Source organism: Macaca fascicularis, chromosome 19 (assembly GCF_037993035.2).
Source record: "Macaca fascicularis isolate 582-1 chromosome 19, T2T-MFA8v1.1".
Classification (NCBI taxonomy): Eukaryota; Metazoa; Chordata; class Mammalia; order Primates; family Cercopithecidae; genus Macaca; species Macaca fascicularis.
In genome coordinates, this window is record NC_088393.1 from 17,518,362 (window position 1) to 17,532,080 (window position 13,719).

General features: G+C 58.8%; 1 protein-coding gene across 8 annotated transcripts in view; it reads left to right on the plus strand.

Annotated features, from left to right (window-relative positions):
- The window catches only part of MYO9B (myosin IXB), a 138,210-nt gene extending 125,336 nt beyond the window's left edge, over nucleotides 1-12,874 (plus strand). Inside the window, exons 26-41 of one of the 8 annotated variants that reach the window (XM_065535165.2) lie at nucleotides 379-515; nucleotides 725-915; nucleotides 2,020-2,118; nucleotides 2,224-2,397; nucleotides 2,882-2,923; nucleotides 3,192-3,303; nucleotides 5,311-5,384; nucleotides 6,010-6,202; nucleotides 6,298-6,426; nucleotides 6,715-6,820; nucleotides 7,149-7,280; nucleotides 9,180-9,303; nucleotides 9,934-9,981; nucleotides 10,313-10,450; nucleotides 11,233-11,368; nucleotides 11,477-12,874. In XM_065535165.2, the coding sequence (XP_065391237.1) occupies nucleotides 379-515; nucleotides 725-915; nucleotides 2,020-2,118; nucleotides 2,224-2,397; nucleotides 2,882-2,923; nucleotides 3,192-3,303; nucleotides 5,311-5,384; nucleotides 6,010-6,202; nucleotides 6,298-6,426; nucleotides 6,715-6,820; nucleotides 7,149-7,280; nucleotides 9,180-9,303; nucleotides 9,934-9,981; nucleotides 10,313-10,450; nucleotides 11,233-11,367 (1,834 nt within the window). In that variant the 3' untranslated portion in view covers nucleotide 11,368; nucleotides 11,477-12,874. Of the gene's footprint in view, nucleotides 1-378; nucleotides 516-724; nucleotides 916-2,019; nucleotides 2,119-2,223; nucleotides 2,398-2,881; nucleotides 3,045-3,191; nucleotides 3,304-5,310; nucleotides 5,385-6,009; nucleotides 6,203-6,297; nucleotides 6,427-6,714; nucleotides 6,821-7,148; nucleotides 7,281-9,179; nucleotides 9,304-9,933; nucleotides 9,982-10,312; nucleotides 10,451-11,232; nucleotides 11,369-11,476 lie in introns of those variants that run through there. The other 7 variants (XM_074026312.1, XM_074026313.1, XM_074026314.1 and 4 more) reach the window with 7 other exon arrangements.
- The last annotated feature ends 845 nt before the right edge of the window (nucleotides 12,875-13,719 follow it).

A 13,719-nucleotide genomic window follows, 5' to 3' on the forward strand; every position in this document is an offset into this window, starting at 1 on the left:
TGTGTCACCCAGGCTGGAGTGCAGTGGCCCGATCTCGGCTCACTGCAAGCTCCGCCTCCCGGGTTTACGCCATTCTCCTGCCTCAGCCTCCGAGTAGCTGGGACTACAGGCGCCCGCCACCACGCCCAGCTAGTTTTTTGTATTTTTAGTAGAGACGGGGTTTCACCATGTTAGCCAGGATGGTCTCGATCTCCTGACTTCGTGATCCACCCGCCTCGGCCTCCCAAAGTACTGGGATTACAGGCTTGAGCCACCGCGCCCGGCCCAGATCCTTTTTTGAGTCAGGCAATGATAGAGCATTTGCCATGTGTCCAATCACAGGGAGGCTGGGCCTCATGTCCATTCTCACTTCAGACTTAAGCCATGTACTTTCTCCAGCAGATCCACGTTTAAGAGGCTATTTCTGCATAAAACCAAGGATAAAAAATACAGCCTGGAGGGCGTGGAGGAGTTGGAGAATGCTGTGTCCGGGCATGTGGTGCTGGAAACTGCCACCATGAAGAAGGGCCTGGAAGGTTGGTCACCTGCAGCCTCAGGGACAGCAGAGCCACCAGTGTCCCTGGGGACATTCATTGTCCCCAAATGGGGCCTTGAGTTGGCTGTGGGCCAAACCCTAGGCACAAAGCCAGGGGTTTCTGGCCCTGGATAAAGGCATGCCGTAGGAGGTCCTCTGCATCCTTCCCCCAAACCCACCCTCACCAGCTGCTTCCTGTCCCATCCTCAGCCCCCTCCGGACACCAGCACCGCCACGCCGCAGGTGAGAAGCGCACCAAGGAGCCAGGAGGCAAAGGGAAGAAGAACCGAAACGTCAAGATTGGGAAGATCACGGTGTCAGAGAAGTGGCGGGAATCGGTATTCCGCCAGATCACCAATGCCAATGAGCTCAAGTACCTGGACGAGTTCCTGCTCAACAAGGTGGGACCACTAGGGGAGAGCCAGGGGCATGAGGCCCGGTCCGCAGGGGAACCATCACAGCCAGGCAGTGCTTTCTGAAACACACACCACAGGGCTTAGCAGGTCAAGAATACAAAGCGCAGGCTCAGGCCGGGGACAGCGGTTCATGTTTGTCATCCCAGCACCCTGGGAGGCTGAGGCAGAAGAATCACTTGGGCCCAGCAGTTCAAAACCAGCCTGGGCAACAGAAAGACCCCATCTCTACAAAAGGTTTAGATTTTAGCTGGTGTGGTGGTACACACCTGTAGTCCCAGCTTCTGGGGGCTGAGGCAGGAAGATCGCTTGAGCCCAAGAGGTTGAGGCACCACGAGCCATGATCGCAGCACTGCACTCCAGCCTGGGCGACAGAGCAGACCCTGGCTCAAAAATAATAATGATGCATATTTGGTCTCAAAGCAAAGATTGATGAAGCACCGTGTGCAACGGAAGTGGAGGCGAGCAAGCTGTGGCTGCCTTCAGGAGGGTTATACCCCATGGGGGTGGGGGTTGGGCCATCCTGCAGCAGATAGAGCTACGTTTGGGAGCTGCACAGCGGCCACAGGGGGTCGATGGGGACACAGAAGGATCAGGAAACCCTGCTAGGAGTAGAGGCATCTCGAAATGACCAGACCATTCCAGACATCCCGGTCCTAAGGTATGGCTGGGTGTTGAACCCTTGTGTGGGGCAGCAGGAAGGCCCTGAACTGACCTGTAGCTCTCATCTAGGGGGGATTCTGCCCTCCAGGGAACACTGGCAATGTCTGGGGACATTGGGGTTATCACAACCTGGAGGGAGGGCGCTGCTGGCCTCTGGTGGGTAGAGGCCAGGGATGCTGCTTAACCTGCTGTGGCGCACAGGGCAGGCCCCACTGTGGAGAGTAGTCCTGCCGTGAATATCAGTGGCTTTATAACTCTGACATTTATAACTCTGAGAGGAGAGATCAGGCTTGGCCAGAGGGACTGGATTTTATCCCAAGAGCCTAGGGGATGACTTAAGAGAGGATACAAGTGACCCGTTGGGCACCTCCTCGGGTACGCAGGTCCCCAGGCCTGAGGCACGCAGGGTCAGCTCCTCTCCCCTTCCAGATAAATGACCTCCGTTCCCAGAAGACGCCCATCGAGAGCTTGTTTATCGAAGCCACCGAGAAGTTCAGGAGCAACATCAAAACGATGTACTCTGTCCCGGTATGTGGCGGCCCGGCCTTCAGCCTTTCCCATACCCTGCTCAGACCCGTCATTCCCATCCGCCCCTTGCCCGGGCCTGCGGGGTGACGCCTAGCATTCCCACAGAACGGGAAGATCCACGTGGGCTACAAGGATCTGATGGAGAACTACCAGATCGTCGTCAGCAACCTGGCCACTGAGCGCGGCGAGAAGGACACCAACCTGGTCCTCAACCTCTTCCAGTCACTGCTAGATGAGTTCACCCGTGGCTACACCAAGAATGACTTCGAGCCAGTGAAGGTGGGCAGCCCAGCACGCCACGCCCACCCATGCCTTGCCATGATCACTTACACCAAGCCCACCTGACATGCCACGCCCACCCATGCCCTGCCCATACCACGCCCACCATGCCATGCCATGATCGCTTACACCATGCTTACCTGTGCCTTGCCATGATCACTTATGCCACACCCACCTGACATGCCACGCCCACCCATGCCACGCCTATGACATGCAACATGCTATGCCTACCCATCGCTTGCCATGATTACATGCCACACCCATTTGTGCTACGCCTACCTCCTGGTGGGGAGTCCTGCACCCTCCCCAACAGGGCCTCACTTCTGGGCGTGGGGTGTCTGAATGGGGGGTGTTAGGGACAATGATGCCACTCCAGGTGAGGGAGGGTTCAGGGTACCCAGATTCCTGGGTTATGGGGTGCCAGGGGTGGGTTGGGTCACTTCCCAGGGGGCCCCCGTCGACCTCCTCCTTGTGTTCCTCACAGCAGAGCAAAGCTCAGAAGAAGAAGCGGAAGCAGGAGCGCGCTGTGAGTAGGCTGCACGTGGATGACAGTCCCAGCAGGCGAACGTTGGCAGGAGCGTGCACGTGTGTGTCAGTGTCAGTGTGTGCATGGGCCCGTCTGCACACGTATGTGTGCGTGGATACGTGTGAGTGTGTTTTCTCCCCAGCACATACGGAGCCGTAGTCTTGAATAAGCAGACCCACCCCTGAGATCCCGTGGGCCATCATCCACCAGTGGCTGGGGAGGGCTGCCTTCCCCTTCCCCCGCCCAGCGCCCTTCTCTGGCCTCACAGGTCCAGGAGCACAACGGGCACGTGTTCGCCAGCTACCAGGTTAGCATCCCGCAGTCGTGCGAGCAGTGCCTCTCCTATATCTGGCTCATGGACAAGGCCCTGCTCTGCAGCGGTGAGTGGCTCCCCACCCAGGCCCCAAACCCCTCCACGTCCCCCACCACCCCTCACTGCTCAAGAGGGCTTCAGGGCCAGGCAGAATGGCTCACACCTGTAATCCCAGCACTTTGGGAGGCCGAGGCAGGGGGATAGCGAGGTCAGGAGTTCGAGACCAGCCTGGCCAAGATGGTGAAACCTCATCTCTACTAAAAATACAAAAATTATCTGGGCACGGTGGTGGGCACCTGTAATCCCAGATACTCAGGAGGCTGAGGCAGGAGAATCACTTGAACCTGGGAGGCAAAGGTTGCAGTGAGCCGGGATCACGCCACTGCACTCTAACCTGGCCAGCAGAGCAAGACTCAGTCTCAAAAACCAAAAAAGGGTCTTCACCCCAGCCCAGCCACCAGGTCAGATCTTTCTGGACCGTTGCCCCAGCCATATCCCACCCCCTCAAACTGTCCACCATCACCCGAGGGGCAGAGCCCAATTCTCAGCTGGCCCTGAGGCCCCCAGTAGCCAGCGTCCACCCCCATCTGCAGCCTCCTCTCCTCCTGGGCCCTGCCTCTCTGTCTGTATACGCTGCTCCACCGCCTGAACCACTGGCCCCTCCTTCCCCAGGCTCCTCATGGTCCCTCCCCTGTAGGCCAGACTCAGCCCCAGGGGACCCTAAGAGACAGACAGGGCCCAGGAATGACCCAGCCGATCCATGGTCACACAGCTTTGAGGTGGCCAAGCCAGGACCCAAGCCCAGGCAGCCTCCAGAGGCCCAGCAGGGCCAAGAGGGCCTCTCCCGTATGTGTGTTTCTGCCAGAACCAGTCGGGCCAGGGTCTTTTCAGCCCAGAAAGCAGCCCCACCACCCCACATCTGTCCAACAGTCAGTTGTCATGGTCCTGAGACACAGATGCGGGACCCAGGCCCATCCCCTCACCTGATTCCATCCTTCCCAGGTGCCAGACACTCTCTTCTTTAGCGTAGCCAGTGTACCCTCTCCCAAGACGTCAGCTGGGTGGCCTGGGATTCAGTGTGGTTGGAAGAAGGAAAAGTAGCATTGTCTTTGCCCCATGACATCCTCATCCCAAGGCCCCAAAACCACCTCCTGGCAGGACTTTTAGACCTTTAGTTCTGCCAGGAGTTGGCCCTGAGGCCTTGGGGCAAGGATGTCACAGGTCCCCACAAACACGTGCTCGTGGTTCCACTAGCCAGACTGGGTCTGAGGCCACGAATGGCCACCTTGAGCTCTGAAGCCTGCCCACACGGCCTCCTCTCTCAGGAGTCAGGGCACAGGTGCCTGCAGTGTGGGTTTAGAAGTCGGCAGGCCAGGCACAGTGTCTCATACCTGTAATCCCAGCACTTTGGGAGGCCGGGGAGGGAGGGTCGCTTGAGCTCAGGAGTTCTAAACCAACCTGGGCAACATGGCAAGACCCAGTCTAAACCAAAAAATACAGAAATTAGCCAGGCATGGCTACTTGGGAGGTAGTCCCAGCTACTTGGGAGGATCACCTGGGCCTGGGAGGTCAAGGCTCCAGTGAGCTATGATAGCACCACTGCACTCTAGCTTGGGTGACAGAGTGAGACCCTGTCTCAAAACGAAAAAAAGGAAACCAAAAACCAAAAAGAAGGCAATCCAGGCCGGGTGCGGTGACTCACGCCTATAATGCCAACACTTTGGGAGTCCAAGGTGGGCGGGTCACCTGAGGTTGGGAGTTCAAGACCAGCCTGACCAACATGGAGAAACCCTGTCACTACTAAGAATACACAATTAGCCAGGCGTGGTGGCACACGCCTGTAATCCCAGCTACTTGGGAGGCTGAGGCAGGAGAATCATTTGAACCCGGGAGGCAGAGGTTGCGGTGAGCCAAGATTGCGCCATTGCACTCCAGCCTGAGCAACAAGAGTGAAACTCCGTCTCAAAAAAAAAAAAAAAAAAGGCAGTCGGCGGCCCCCGGCCAGCTGGGTGGGCAGCTGCAGGAATCTGGGGTCCCCAGCACCCTCTGTGACTCCCACCCTGTGACCTCCTAGTGTGCAAGATGACCTGCCACAAGAAGTGTGTGCACAAGATTCAGAGCCACTGCTCCTACACCTACGGGAGGAAGGTGAGTGCAGGAGGCCTGGAACTCTCTAGAATGACACTCCACTCAGAGCCGGGTGCACCGGGAGGTGGTGCTTGATGTGAGGGCCAAGCGCAGCATTGAGCAGCCAGCAGGGGGCAGCTGTGGCCTCTGGTTCTGCAGAATACACCATTGTCCCTGGTTCTGTCCAAACCCCTTGAGGCCCCCAGGCAGGGCCCAGGCCTGTGTGTGTGTCTCAGCTCCCCCAGCCCTGCTCATCCTTGCTCCCGAGAGAGTCCTGAGCCATGTAGAGGGAGGCCCCCCAACTCTGTGCCTAAGGATGGGGTCCTGGGTGGTAGGGGTGCAACAAGAGTCAGGGTCTACTTCTGTGAGGCGGCTGTGGGGGCCAGGTTATAGCTCTCACCCCACGAAGGACCACCCATGCCTTGGGTAGCCTACAAAGGAAGCCCCTACCCAGTGGCTGCCACACTGGCCTTGACCTCTGCAGCCCCACACCCCCAACAACTATGCAGAAGGAGACAGGGAGGGACAGAACAGCAGAGGAAGCCCCGAGGGCCTTGTGCGGGACCAGGAGGGACAGGCCCCCAGAGACAGCTGGAGAGGAAGACAGCCAGGCCCAGACCTGACCCCCCGACACCCGGCACTGCAGGGCGAGCCAGGCGCTGAGCCGGGCCACTTCGGTGTGTGCGTGGACAGCCTGACCAGCGACAAGGCCTCAGTGCCCATTGTGCTGGAGAAGCTCCTGGAACACGTGGAGATGCATGGCCTGTACACCGAGGGCCTCTACCGCAAGTCGGGCGCCGCCAACCGCACTCGGGAGCTCCGGCAGGCGCTGCAGACAGGTGGGCACTGCGGGCAGGTGGGCGCAGTGCCAGGCCCCAGGCGCAGCCGTCTCACCAGTGTGCCGCTCACCAGTCCCACCCCACTCACCCCACAGACCCCACAGCAGTCAAGCTGGAGAATTTCCCCATCCATGCCATCACGGGGGTGCTGAAGCAGTGGCTGCGGGAGCTGCCTGAGCCCCTCATGACCTTCGCACAGTACGGCGACTTCCTCCGAGCCGTTGGTGAGCCCCACCCGCAGGTGGCCATGGCCAGGGTACAGCGCTTGCTGTAACCAGCCCAGGAGGCAGGACCACCCGGTCCACAAGCTGAGAAACTGAGGCCCGAAGCAGTCGGCCCAGCCAAACCGGGTTCCCACTTTGGGGTGGGGCCAGGACACCTCTGTAGCCATCCATTCTTGCGTGGGCACCACAGGGTGGATGGCACCCGTGCATCTCAGGTCGTGTTGGTGGGGACAACAGGCACCTTGGGGACCCTTGGGAGCTGACGCCCTCAAACCCCACTGCTTGCAGAGCTGCCAGAGAAGCAGGAGCAGCTGGCTGCCATCTATGCCGTCCTGGAGCACCTTCCGGAAGCCAACCACAACTCCCTGGAGAGACTCATCTTCCACCTCGTCAAGCAAGTGCCTCCCCACCTGCCCTCTGTGGGGTTAGGGTCGCACTGGGAACCCCCGAGGCAGCATTTCCCAGGGAGACCCGAGCTGGCGTTCTGTGGTGGTTTCGAACCAGGATGCAGACCGCTGTTGTGGGTTCTGGGAGAGGGCCAGGCTGCTGGGCCGCCCGGGTCCGTTGAGGTACCTCTCTGTCCTGCAGAAGCATCTTGCGGCGCTGGGCTGCGGCACTGCTTTCCTAACAGGCACCCCAGGGCTCAGAAGTTCAGTCTCGGGGCTCCCTGGGACCTCCCTCCCTCAGCCGTAGCCGTCCTCTAACTGCCAGTGACTGTGCAGGGTGGCCCTGCTCGAGGATGTCAACCGCATGTCGCCCGGGGCCCTGGCCATTATCTTCGCACCCTGCCTCCTGCGCTGCCCTGACAACTCGGACCCCCTGACCAGCATGAAGGATGTCCTCAAGATTACCACGTGAGTGCCCGCCCTGCCCCGGGACCCCACGACAACTCCATCCATCTCTGTGTAAATAAATGTGTAAGAAAAGTCCAGAGCCGAGTGCAGCAGTTCACACCTGTAATCCCAGCTACTTTGGGAGGCCAAGGCAAGAGGATCACTTGAGGCCAGGAGTTTGAGACCAGCCTGGGCAACATAGTGAGACCCTACAAAAAATTCTGAAATTTTAAATTTTTGTCTCTACAGAAAATTTAAAAATTAGGCCAGGCATGGTGGTTCATGCCTGTAATCCCAGCATTTTGGGAGGCCGAGGTGGGTGGATCCCTTGAGGCCAGGAGTTCAAGACCAGCCTGGCCAACATGGTGAAACCCCATCTCTATTAAAAATATAAAACTTAAGCTAGGCAAGTTGACTCACGCCTGTAATCCAGCACTTTGGGAGGCGGAGACGGGCGGATCACCTGAGGTCAGTAATTCGAGACCAGCCTGACCAACATGGAGAAATCCCGTCTCTACTAAACATACAAAATTAGCCGGGCATGGTGGCGCATGCTTGTAATCCCAGCTACCTGGGAGGCTGAGGCAGGAGAATCACTTGAACCCAGGAGGCGGAGGTTGCAGTGAGCCGAGGTCACACCATTGCACTCCAGCCTGGGCAACAAGAGCGAAACTCCGTCTCAAAAAAAGGAAGAAAAAATACAAAAATTAGCTGAGCCTGGTGGCATGTGCCTATAATGCCAGCTACCAGGAGGCGGAGGCTACAGTGAGCTGAGATTGCACCACTGCACTCCAGCTGGGCAACAGCGTGAGACTCCGTCTCAAAAAGAAAATTTTAAGAAATTACATATATAAACTAGACAGGTGTGGTGGCAGGCACCTGTAATCCCAGCGGCTTAGGAGGCTGAGGCAGGATAATTGCTTGAACCCAGGAGGTGGAGGTTGCAGTGAGCCGAGATCACGCCACTGCACTCCAGCCTGGGTGACAGAGCGAGACTCCATCTCCAAAAAAAAAAAAAAAAGCAACTATCCAGATGGCAGTGGTCCCAGCAGTTGTGTCTTTCTGAATGTGCTTTAATGAGCACACCCCATTGTACTAAAACCGAACTTTTAGCAAAGGCTGGATGATAGGCGAATGATAGTGGACTCCTGTCTCTGCTACACAGCGTCCTGTCAGGGGAGGATAAGGAACAAGCAGCAGCTCCTGCAGCTCGCACCACAGAGCTCACCCAAACTGAGTCCCTCTGGTACTGACCACTCCAAGCTGAGTCCCTCTGGTACTGACCACTCCAAACTGAGTCCCTCTGGTACTGACCACTCCGAGCTGAGTCCCTCTGGTACTGACCACTCCGAGCTGAGTCCCTCTGGTACTGACCACTCCGAGCTGAGTCCCTCTGGTACTGACCACTCCGAGCTGAGTCCCTCTGGTACTGACCACTCCGAGCTGAGTCCCTCTGGTTCTGACCACTCCAAGCTGAGTCCCTCTGGTTCTGACCACTCCGAGCTGAGACCCTCTGATACTGACACCACCAGGCTGGCCTTGACCACCAAGTGGGCATACTGTGGGTCAGAGCACATGTCTGGAGCCCCTGGGGCCATCTGCCTGCTGCCCCTGGGACAAACTGCCCAGCAGCTTGGACTTCTCTGGGAGGCAAGATAATCCCCACCCTGCTGGTGACTAGGGGCTTCAGTTCACTCTGACCCTCCTTCAAACAAGGAGGCGTGCAGAGACAGGAGACTCAGGGTCAGAGAGGTGGAGTGAGCTGCCAAAGGTCACACAGCATGGGAGCCTTCACAGCCGTGTCCCAGGCACTGCTTGGTCTCTGAGCCTCAGCCACTGCCCCCCAGGTACCAACTCCTGGACCTCAAATGTGCCCGGGGCGGTAACTGAGTCACTTCCTCCCGTGGGCCTTCTCTGTAGGTGCGTGGAGATGCTGATCAAGGAGCAGATGAGGAAATACAAAGTGAAGATGGAGGAGATCAGCCAACTGGAGGCTGCAGAGAGCATCGCCTTCCGCAGGCTTTCGCTCCTGCGACAAAATGCTGTGAGTACCGGTGATCGCGGGGGCGGGGCCTCTTTGGTGGGCGGGGTCTGGTGCTGGGCAGGGCCTTTGGCGTGGCTTTGTTGCTGGGAAGGTTGTTGGGCGGGGTCTTGGTGGGAGGGGGGCCTTGGGTGGGCGGGACCTCCCATGCCGAGGATGGGACTGGGTAGTGGATGTAGTCTCGGGTAGCCGGGCGGGGCCTCCCTTTCCAGTTACCCGCCCACTCTTACCACACCCTTGGCCACAGCCATAACCAGCCTGGCTGGGGCCACCGGGCCGTGCAGGCAGGGGCAGACTTACTGCCTTGAACAAAAGACGATGGTCCTCGCTCAGCCTCACTCCAATTGTGTCCCTCTAGGTGAGGCAGGTGGGGGACCAGTTTCCCACTTGCTGGTGGTTCAGGTCATCAGTCCAGCCTTGTCCTTTCTGACCTGGGCCCTCTGCCCCCGGGAAATGTCCCCAGAGCAGAAGAATCAGCCCCACAGTGCAGGGGTGCGTTAGTGGGGAACGGGCTCTGGGCTCCTGTGGGAACCAGGGACCCCCTGTCTTGGTACTGGTCATTGGATGTATCCCCAGCTCATGCCTGTGTCTGTCTTGGCCCATGTGGTCACCCTGTGTTCATCTCTCTCCCAGCTATGGCCTCTCAAACTGGGGTTTTCGTCTCCCTATGAGGGGGTCCTGGTATGTACGCGTTCGGTGGGCCCGCAGTGCATGTCTCCCGGTGCGGTGCATGCTGGAGTTCCCTGGGGCCCTGGGCCCCTCGTAGGATAGACGGAGCCTGTCCTAACCTTCCAGAAGTGCATGCTGGGGAGGCCCCTTGCCTGCTGAGCTTCTGTGCCCAGGACGACTAATCGGCCACACGACCACCACTCTGTCCCGTGGGATTCCTAGAGAAGTCTCACTAAGAGCCCAGCGCATCCACATCAGAACTAACCTGGGACCTGCTCACACCTCTGGCACTAACCTCGCCCACTCAGAGGAGTCAGTCAGACCCCTTGCTGCTTTCTTTCAGAACAAGAGCCCCAAGGCCCGGGACAGCCAGGGGGAGGAGCTGGAGGTGCTGCTGGAGGAGGAGGCAGCCGGTGGCGATGAGGACCGGGAAAAAGAGATTCTCATTGAACGGATCCAGTCCATCAAGGAGGAGAAGCAAGTGGCCCGGTCCCCTCCCTCAGTCCTTCATGTTTAGGGCAAGCTGGAGCGCAGGTTCCATCCCTGGTGGTCCGCTTGGCCTCGCCAGGTTTGGTCCTGTCATCCCTGATACTGGGCAAACAACACTTTTTTTCTTTTTTGAAACGGAGTCTCGCTTTGTCACCCAGCTAGAGTGCAGTGGTGCGATCTCGGCTCACTGCAACCTCCGCCTCCCAGGTTCAAGCAATTCTCTGCCTTAGCCTCCAAGTAACTGGGACTACAGGTGCCCACCACCACACCCAGCTAATTTTGTGTTTTTAGCAGAGACAGGGTTTCAGCACATTGGCCAGGCTGGTCTTGAACTCCTGACCTCAAGTGATCCCCCACCTTGGCCTCCCAAAGTGTTGGGATTACAGGTGTGAGCCACCATACTCGGCCTTTATTTCTGAGACAGGGTCTTGCTCTGTCACCCAGGCTGGATTGTAGTGATGCGATCACGGTTCACTGCAGCCGCAATCGCTTAGGCTCAAGGGGTCCTCCCACCTCAGCCTCCCCAGTAGCTGGAACCACAGGTGCACATCACCACGCCTGCCTAATTCATTTACTTTTTGTAGAACAGGGTCTGCCTATGTTGCCCAGGCTGGGTTCAAACTCCTGGGCTCAAGCAATCTTCTTGCTTGGGGTGGGGGGAGGTTGGGGACATGGAGTTACATCTAGGAGCAGGACGGCCTGCTCTGTTCCACACTGGCCTGGCACTTTTGGTGGAGTGGCTTTGGACACCACGACGCTTTTTCCTCCAGGGAGGACATCACCTATCGGCTGCCGGAGCTGGACCCAAGGGGCTCAGACGAGGAGAACCTGGACTCGGAGACGTCGGCCAGCACTGAGAGCCTGCTGGAGGAGCGGGCCGGGCGGGGGGCCTCGGAAGGTCAGTATTAAGGTAGCGTCTGCTTTTCTCCTTCCCATCCATCCCAGCAGGCCCCAGGGCGAGGGTCCTCCGACTGCCGGCCCTGAAGCTGCAGTAACCCTGCCATCTGTCTCTCAAAAGGGCCCCCTGCGCCTGCTCTCCCTTGCCCCGGCGCGCCCGCCCCGAGCCCCCTCCCCACCGTGGCTGCCCCTCCACGACGAAGGCCGTCGTCCTTCGTAACGGTCAGAGTGAAGACCCCCCGGCGGACCCCCATCATGCCCACGGCCAACATCAAGCTCCCACCAGGCCTGCCCTCCCACCTGCCTTGCTGGGCACCGGGTGCCCGGGAGGTGGCTGCCCCAGTGCGGCGCCGGGAGCCACCTGCCCGCCGCCCGGACCAGGTACATTCCGTGTACATCACGCCCGGGGTCCACCTGCCAACGCAGGGCGCCCTGGAGCCCCTAGAAGAGGATGGCCAGCCACCTGGGGCCAAGCGAAGGTACTCGGACCCCCCAAAGTACTGCCTGCCCCCCGCCTCGGGCCAGGCCAATGGCTGAGGGCCACAGCTGACAAAGTCTGCATGTCCGAGGACGGCCCCTGCACTGGAGCTGGGCGCCAGAGCTGCAGAGCTAGTGTTCGGCCCTCAGAGAAGGATCCAGAATCAAAAGCTCAAGAGCGACGTGAGGTGGGCACCGGCCCCAAGTGCAGAGTCAAGGCAGGGAGAGGCCGGCTGGAGCCAGGCCCCCCTCGCACCCAGCCCCCAAATCACCGACGCACCTGCGGGGAGCGCCACATCTCCGCCTGCAGCCTCACATCTCCCCACTCCCCTTTTGTACGTTTAACCGTTTCTTTGTACGTGGTTTACGTAACTTTAAACTGTAACAGCCTTAATGGAAGACCAAATGGTTTTTTATATGTGTATGTACAAAGTTTTCTATTAACGCTGCCCGTCTCCCTTATAACCTGGACTTGAGCTGTCAGAGCGGAGGCCACTAGGCCCCTGTGCGTCTGAGGCTCAGACCCCTGCTATGGTTGGCTTGGGGTGGCCAGTGGGCTGGGACCCTCCATGAGAGTTTTGGACACTTGGGCCACCTGACCCGTGCCCGTCTGACACATGTCTCCGGGGGACAGCCACCTGGCCAATGTGCATGTGAGGACGTGCTGGAACCTTCTATGGGGGTCTAGGCTATTGGCTGGAGCCAGGACATGAGTCAGGGGCACCACAGACCTCACATGCCAGGGAGACTTGAATGTGGCTGTCACTCTTCCGGACGCCAAGGGCTGCAGGAGGCTGGCTGCTCTTGGCACTACCCACCCCATGTGACAGAACAGGAGCCAGTGACTCAGGACTGCTCACGGACCAGGAGGGCAATGCCTGAAGTCAGACCTCCCTACAGGTCAACAGGGACAACCTGGGGATCTCTGGAGCAGGGCCCTCCTCTCTCAGGCTTGGCCCACTCCCCCAGACACCTGGACACATGGCCACAAATCTGGGACAAAGGGCCCTCCGCACGGCGTGAAATAAAAAGTGCCTGAGAAGTGTGTGCCTGGGATGCCTGCTCATGTGGGATCGGGCCTGGAAGAGCAGGGCCGGGGAGGGGGGGTCTGCCCTGTGGCCTCAGCCAAGAAGGGTGCAGGGGATGGTGGAACACTGTCCTCAAAGATCTGTCTTGACCCTCCAGCAAATGGAGCTCCCAGCAGAGCCTCACTTGGCAAGGAGCACCTGCTGTCCTTGGGAGCCTCTCTGGCCTCCCTGTTTCAATGCCCAGTCTCTGGAGCCTAAATGTCAGCTGCAGCCACCACCCATCCATCAGAGGTAGCCAGTTCCCTGTGGGCCCAGCAGGACAGGAACAGATGGGCTCCCAGGCTGCCATCAGATGGGAGTTGTGGGCACTGGCTGGCTGGTGTTGGTTCGGGGGCCCTGAAGAACCCAAGTCCAGACTGCACATGCCAGAGGTTGAGGGGCTTGTCCAAGGCCACACAGCTGGGAGGGGCATGGCTGGGATTTAGACTCTGCCCTGCCAGCCTCTAGAGGCCCCTTTGATGGGCCCTGGGTTTGGTCTCCATGGTTGTGGGTTTTTTTTGTTTCTTTGTTTTTTTGAAACATGGTCTCTGTCGCCCAGGCGGGAGTGCAGTTCGCACGATCTCAGCCCACTGCAGCCTCCACCTCCCAGGTTCAAGCGATTCTCCTGCCTCAGCCTCCCGAGTAGCTGAGATTACAGGTGTGCACCACCACCCCTGGCTAATTTTTGTATTTTTTGATAGACAGGGTTTCACCATGTTGGCCAGGCTGCTCCAAACTCCTGACCTCCAGTGATCCACCCACCTCACCCTCCCAAAGTGCTGGGATTGCAGGCATGAGCCACCACACCCAGCCCTCCATT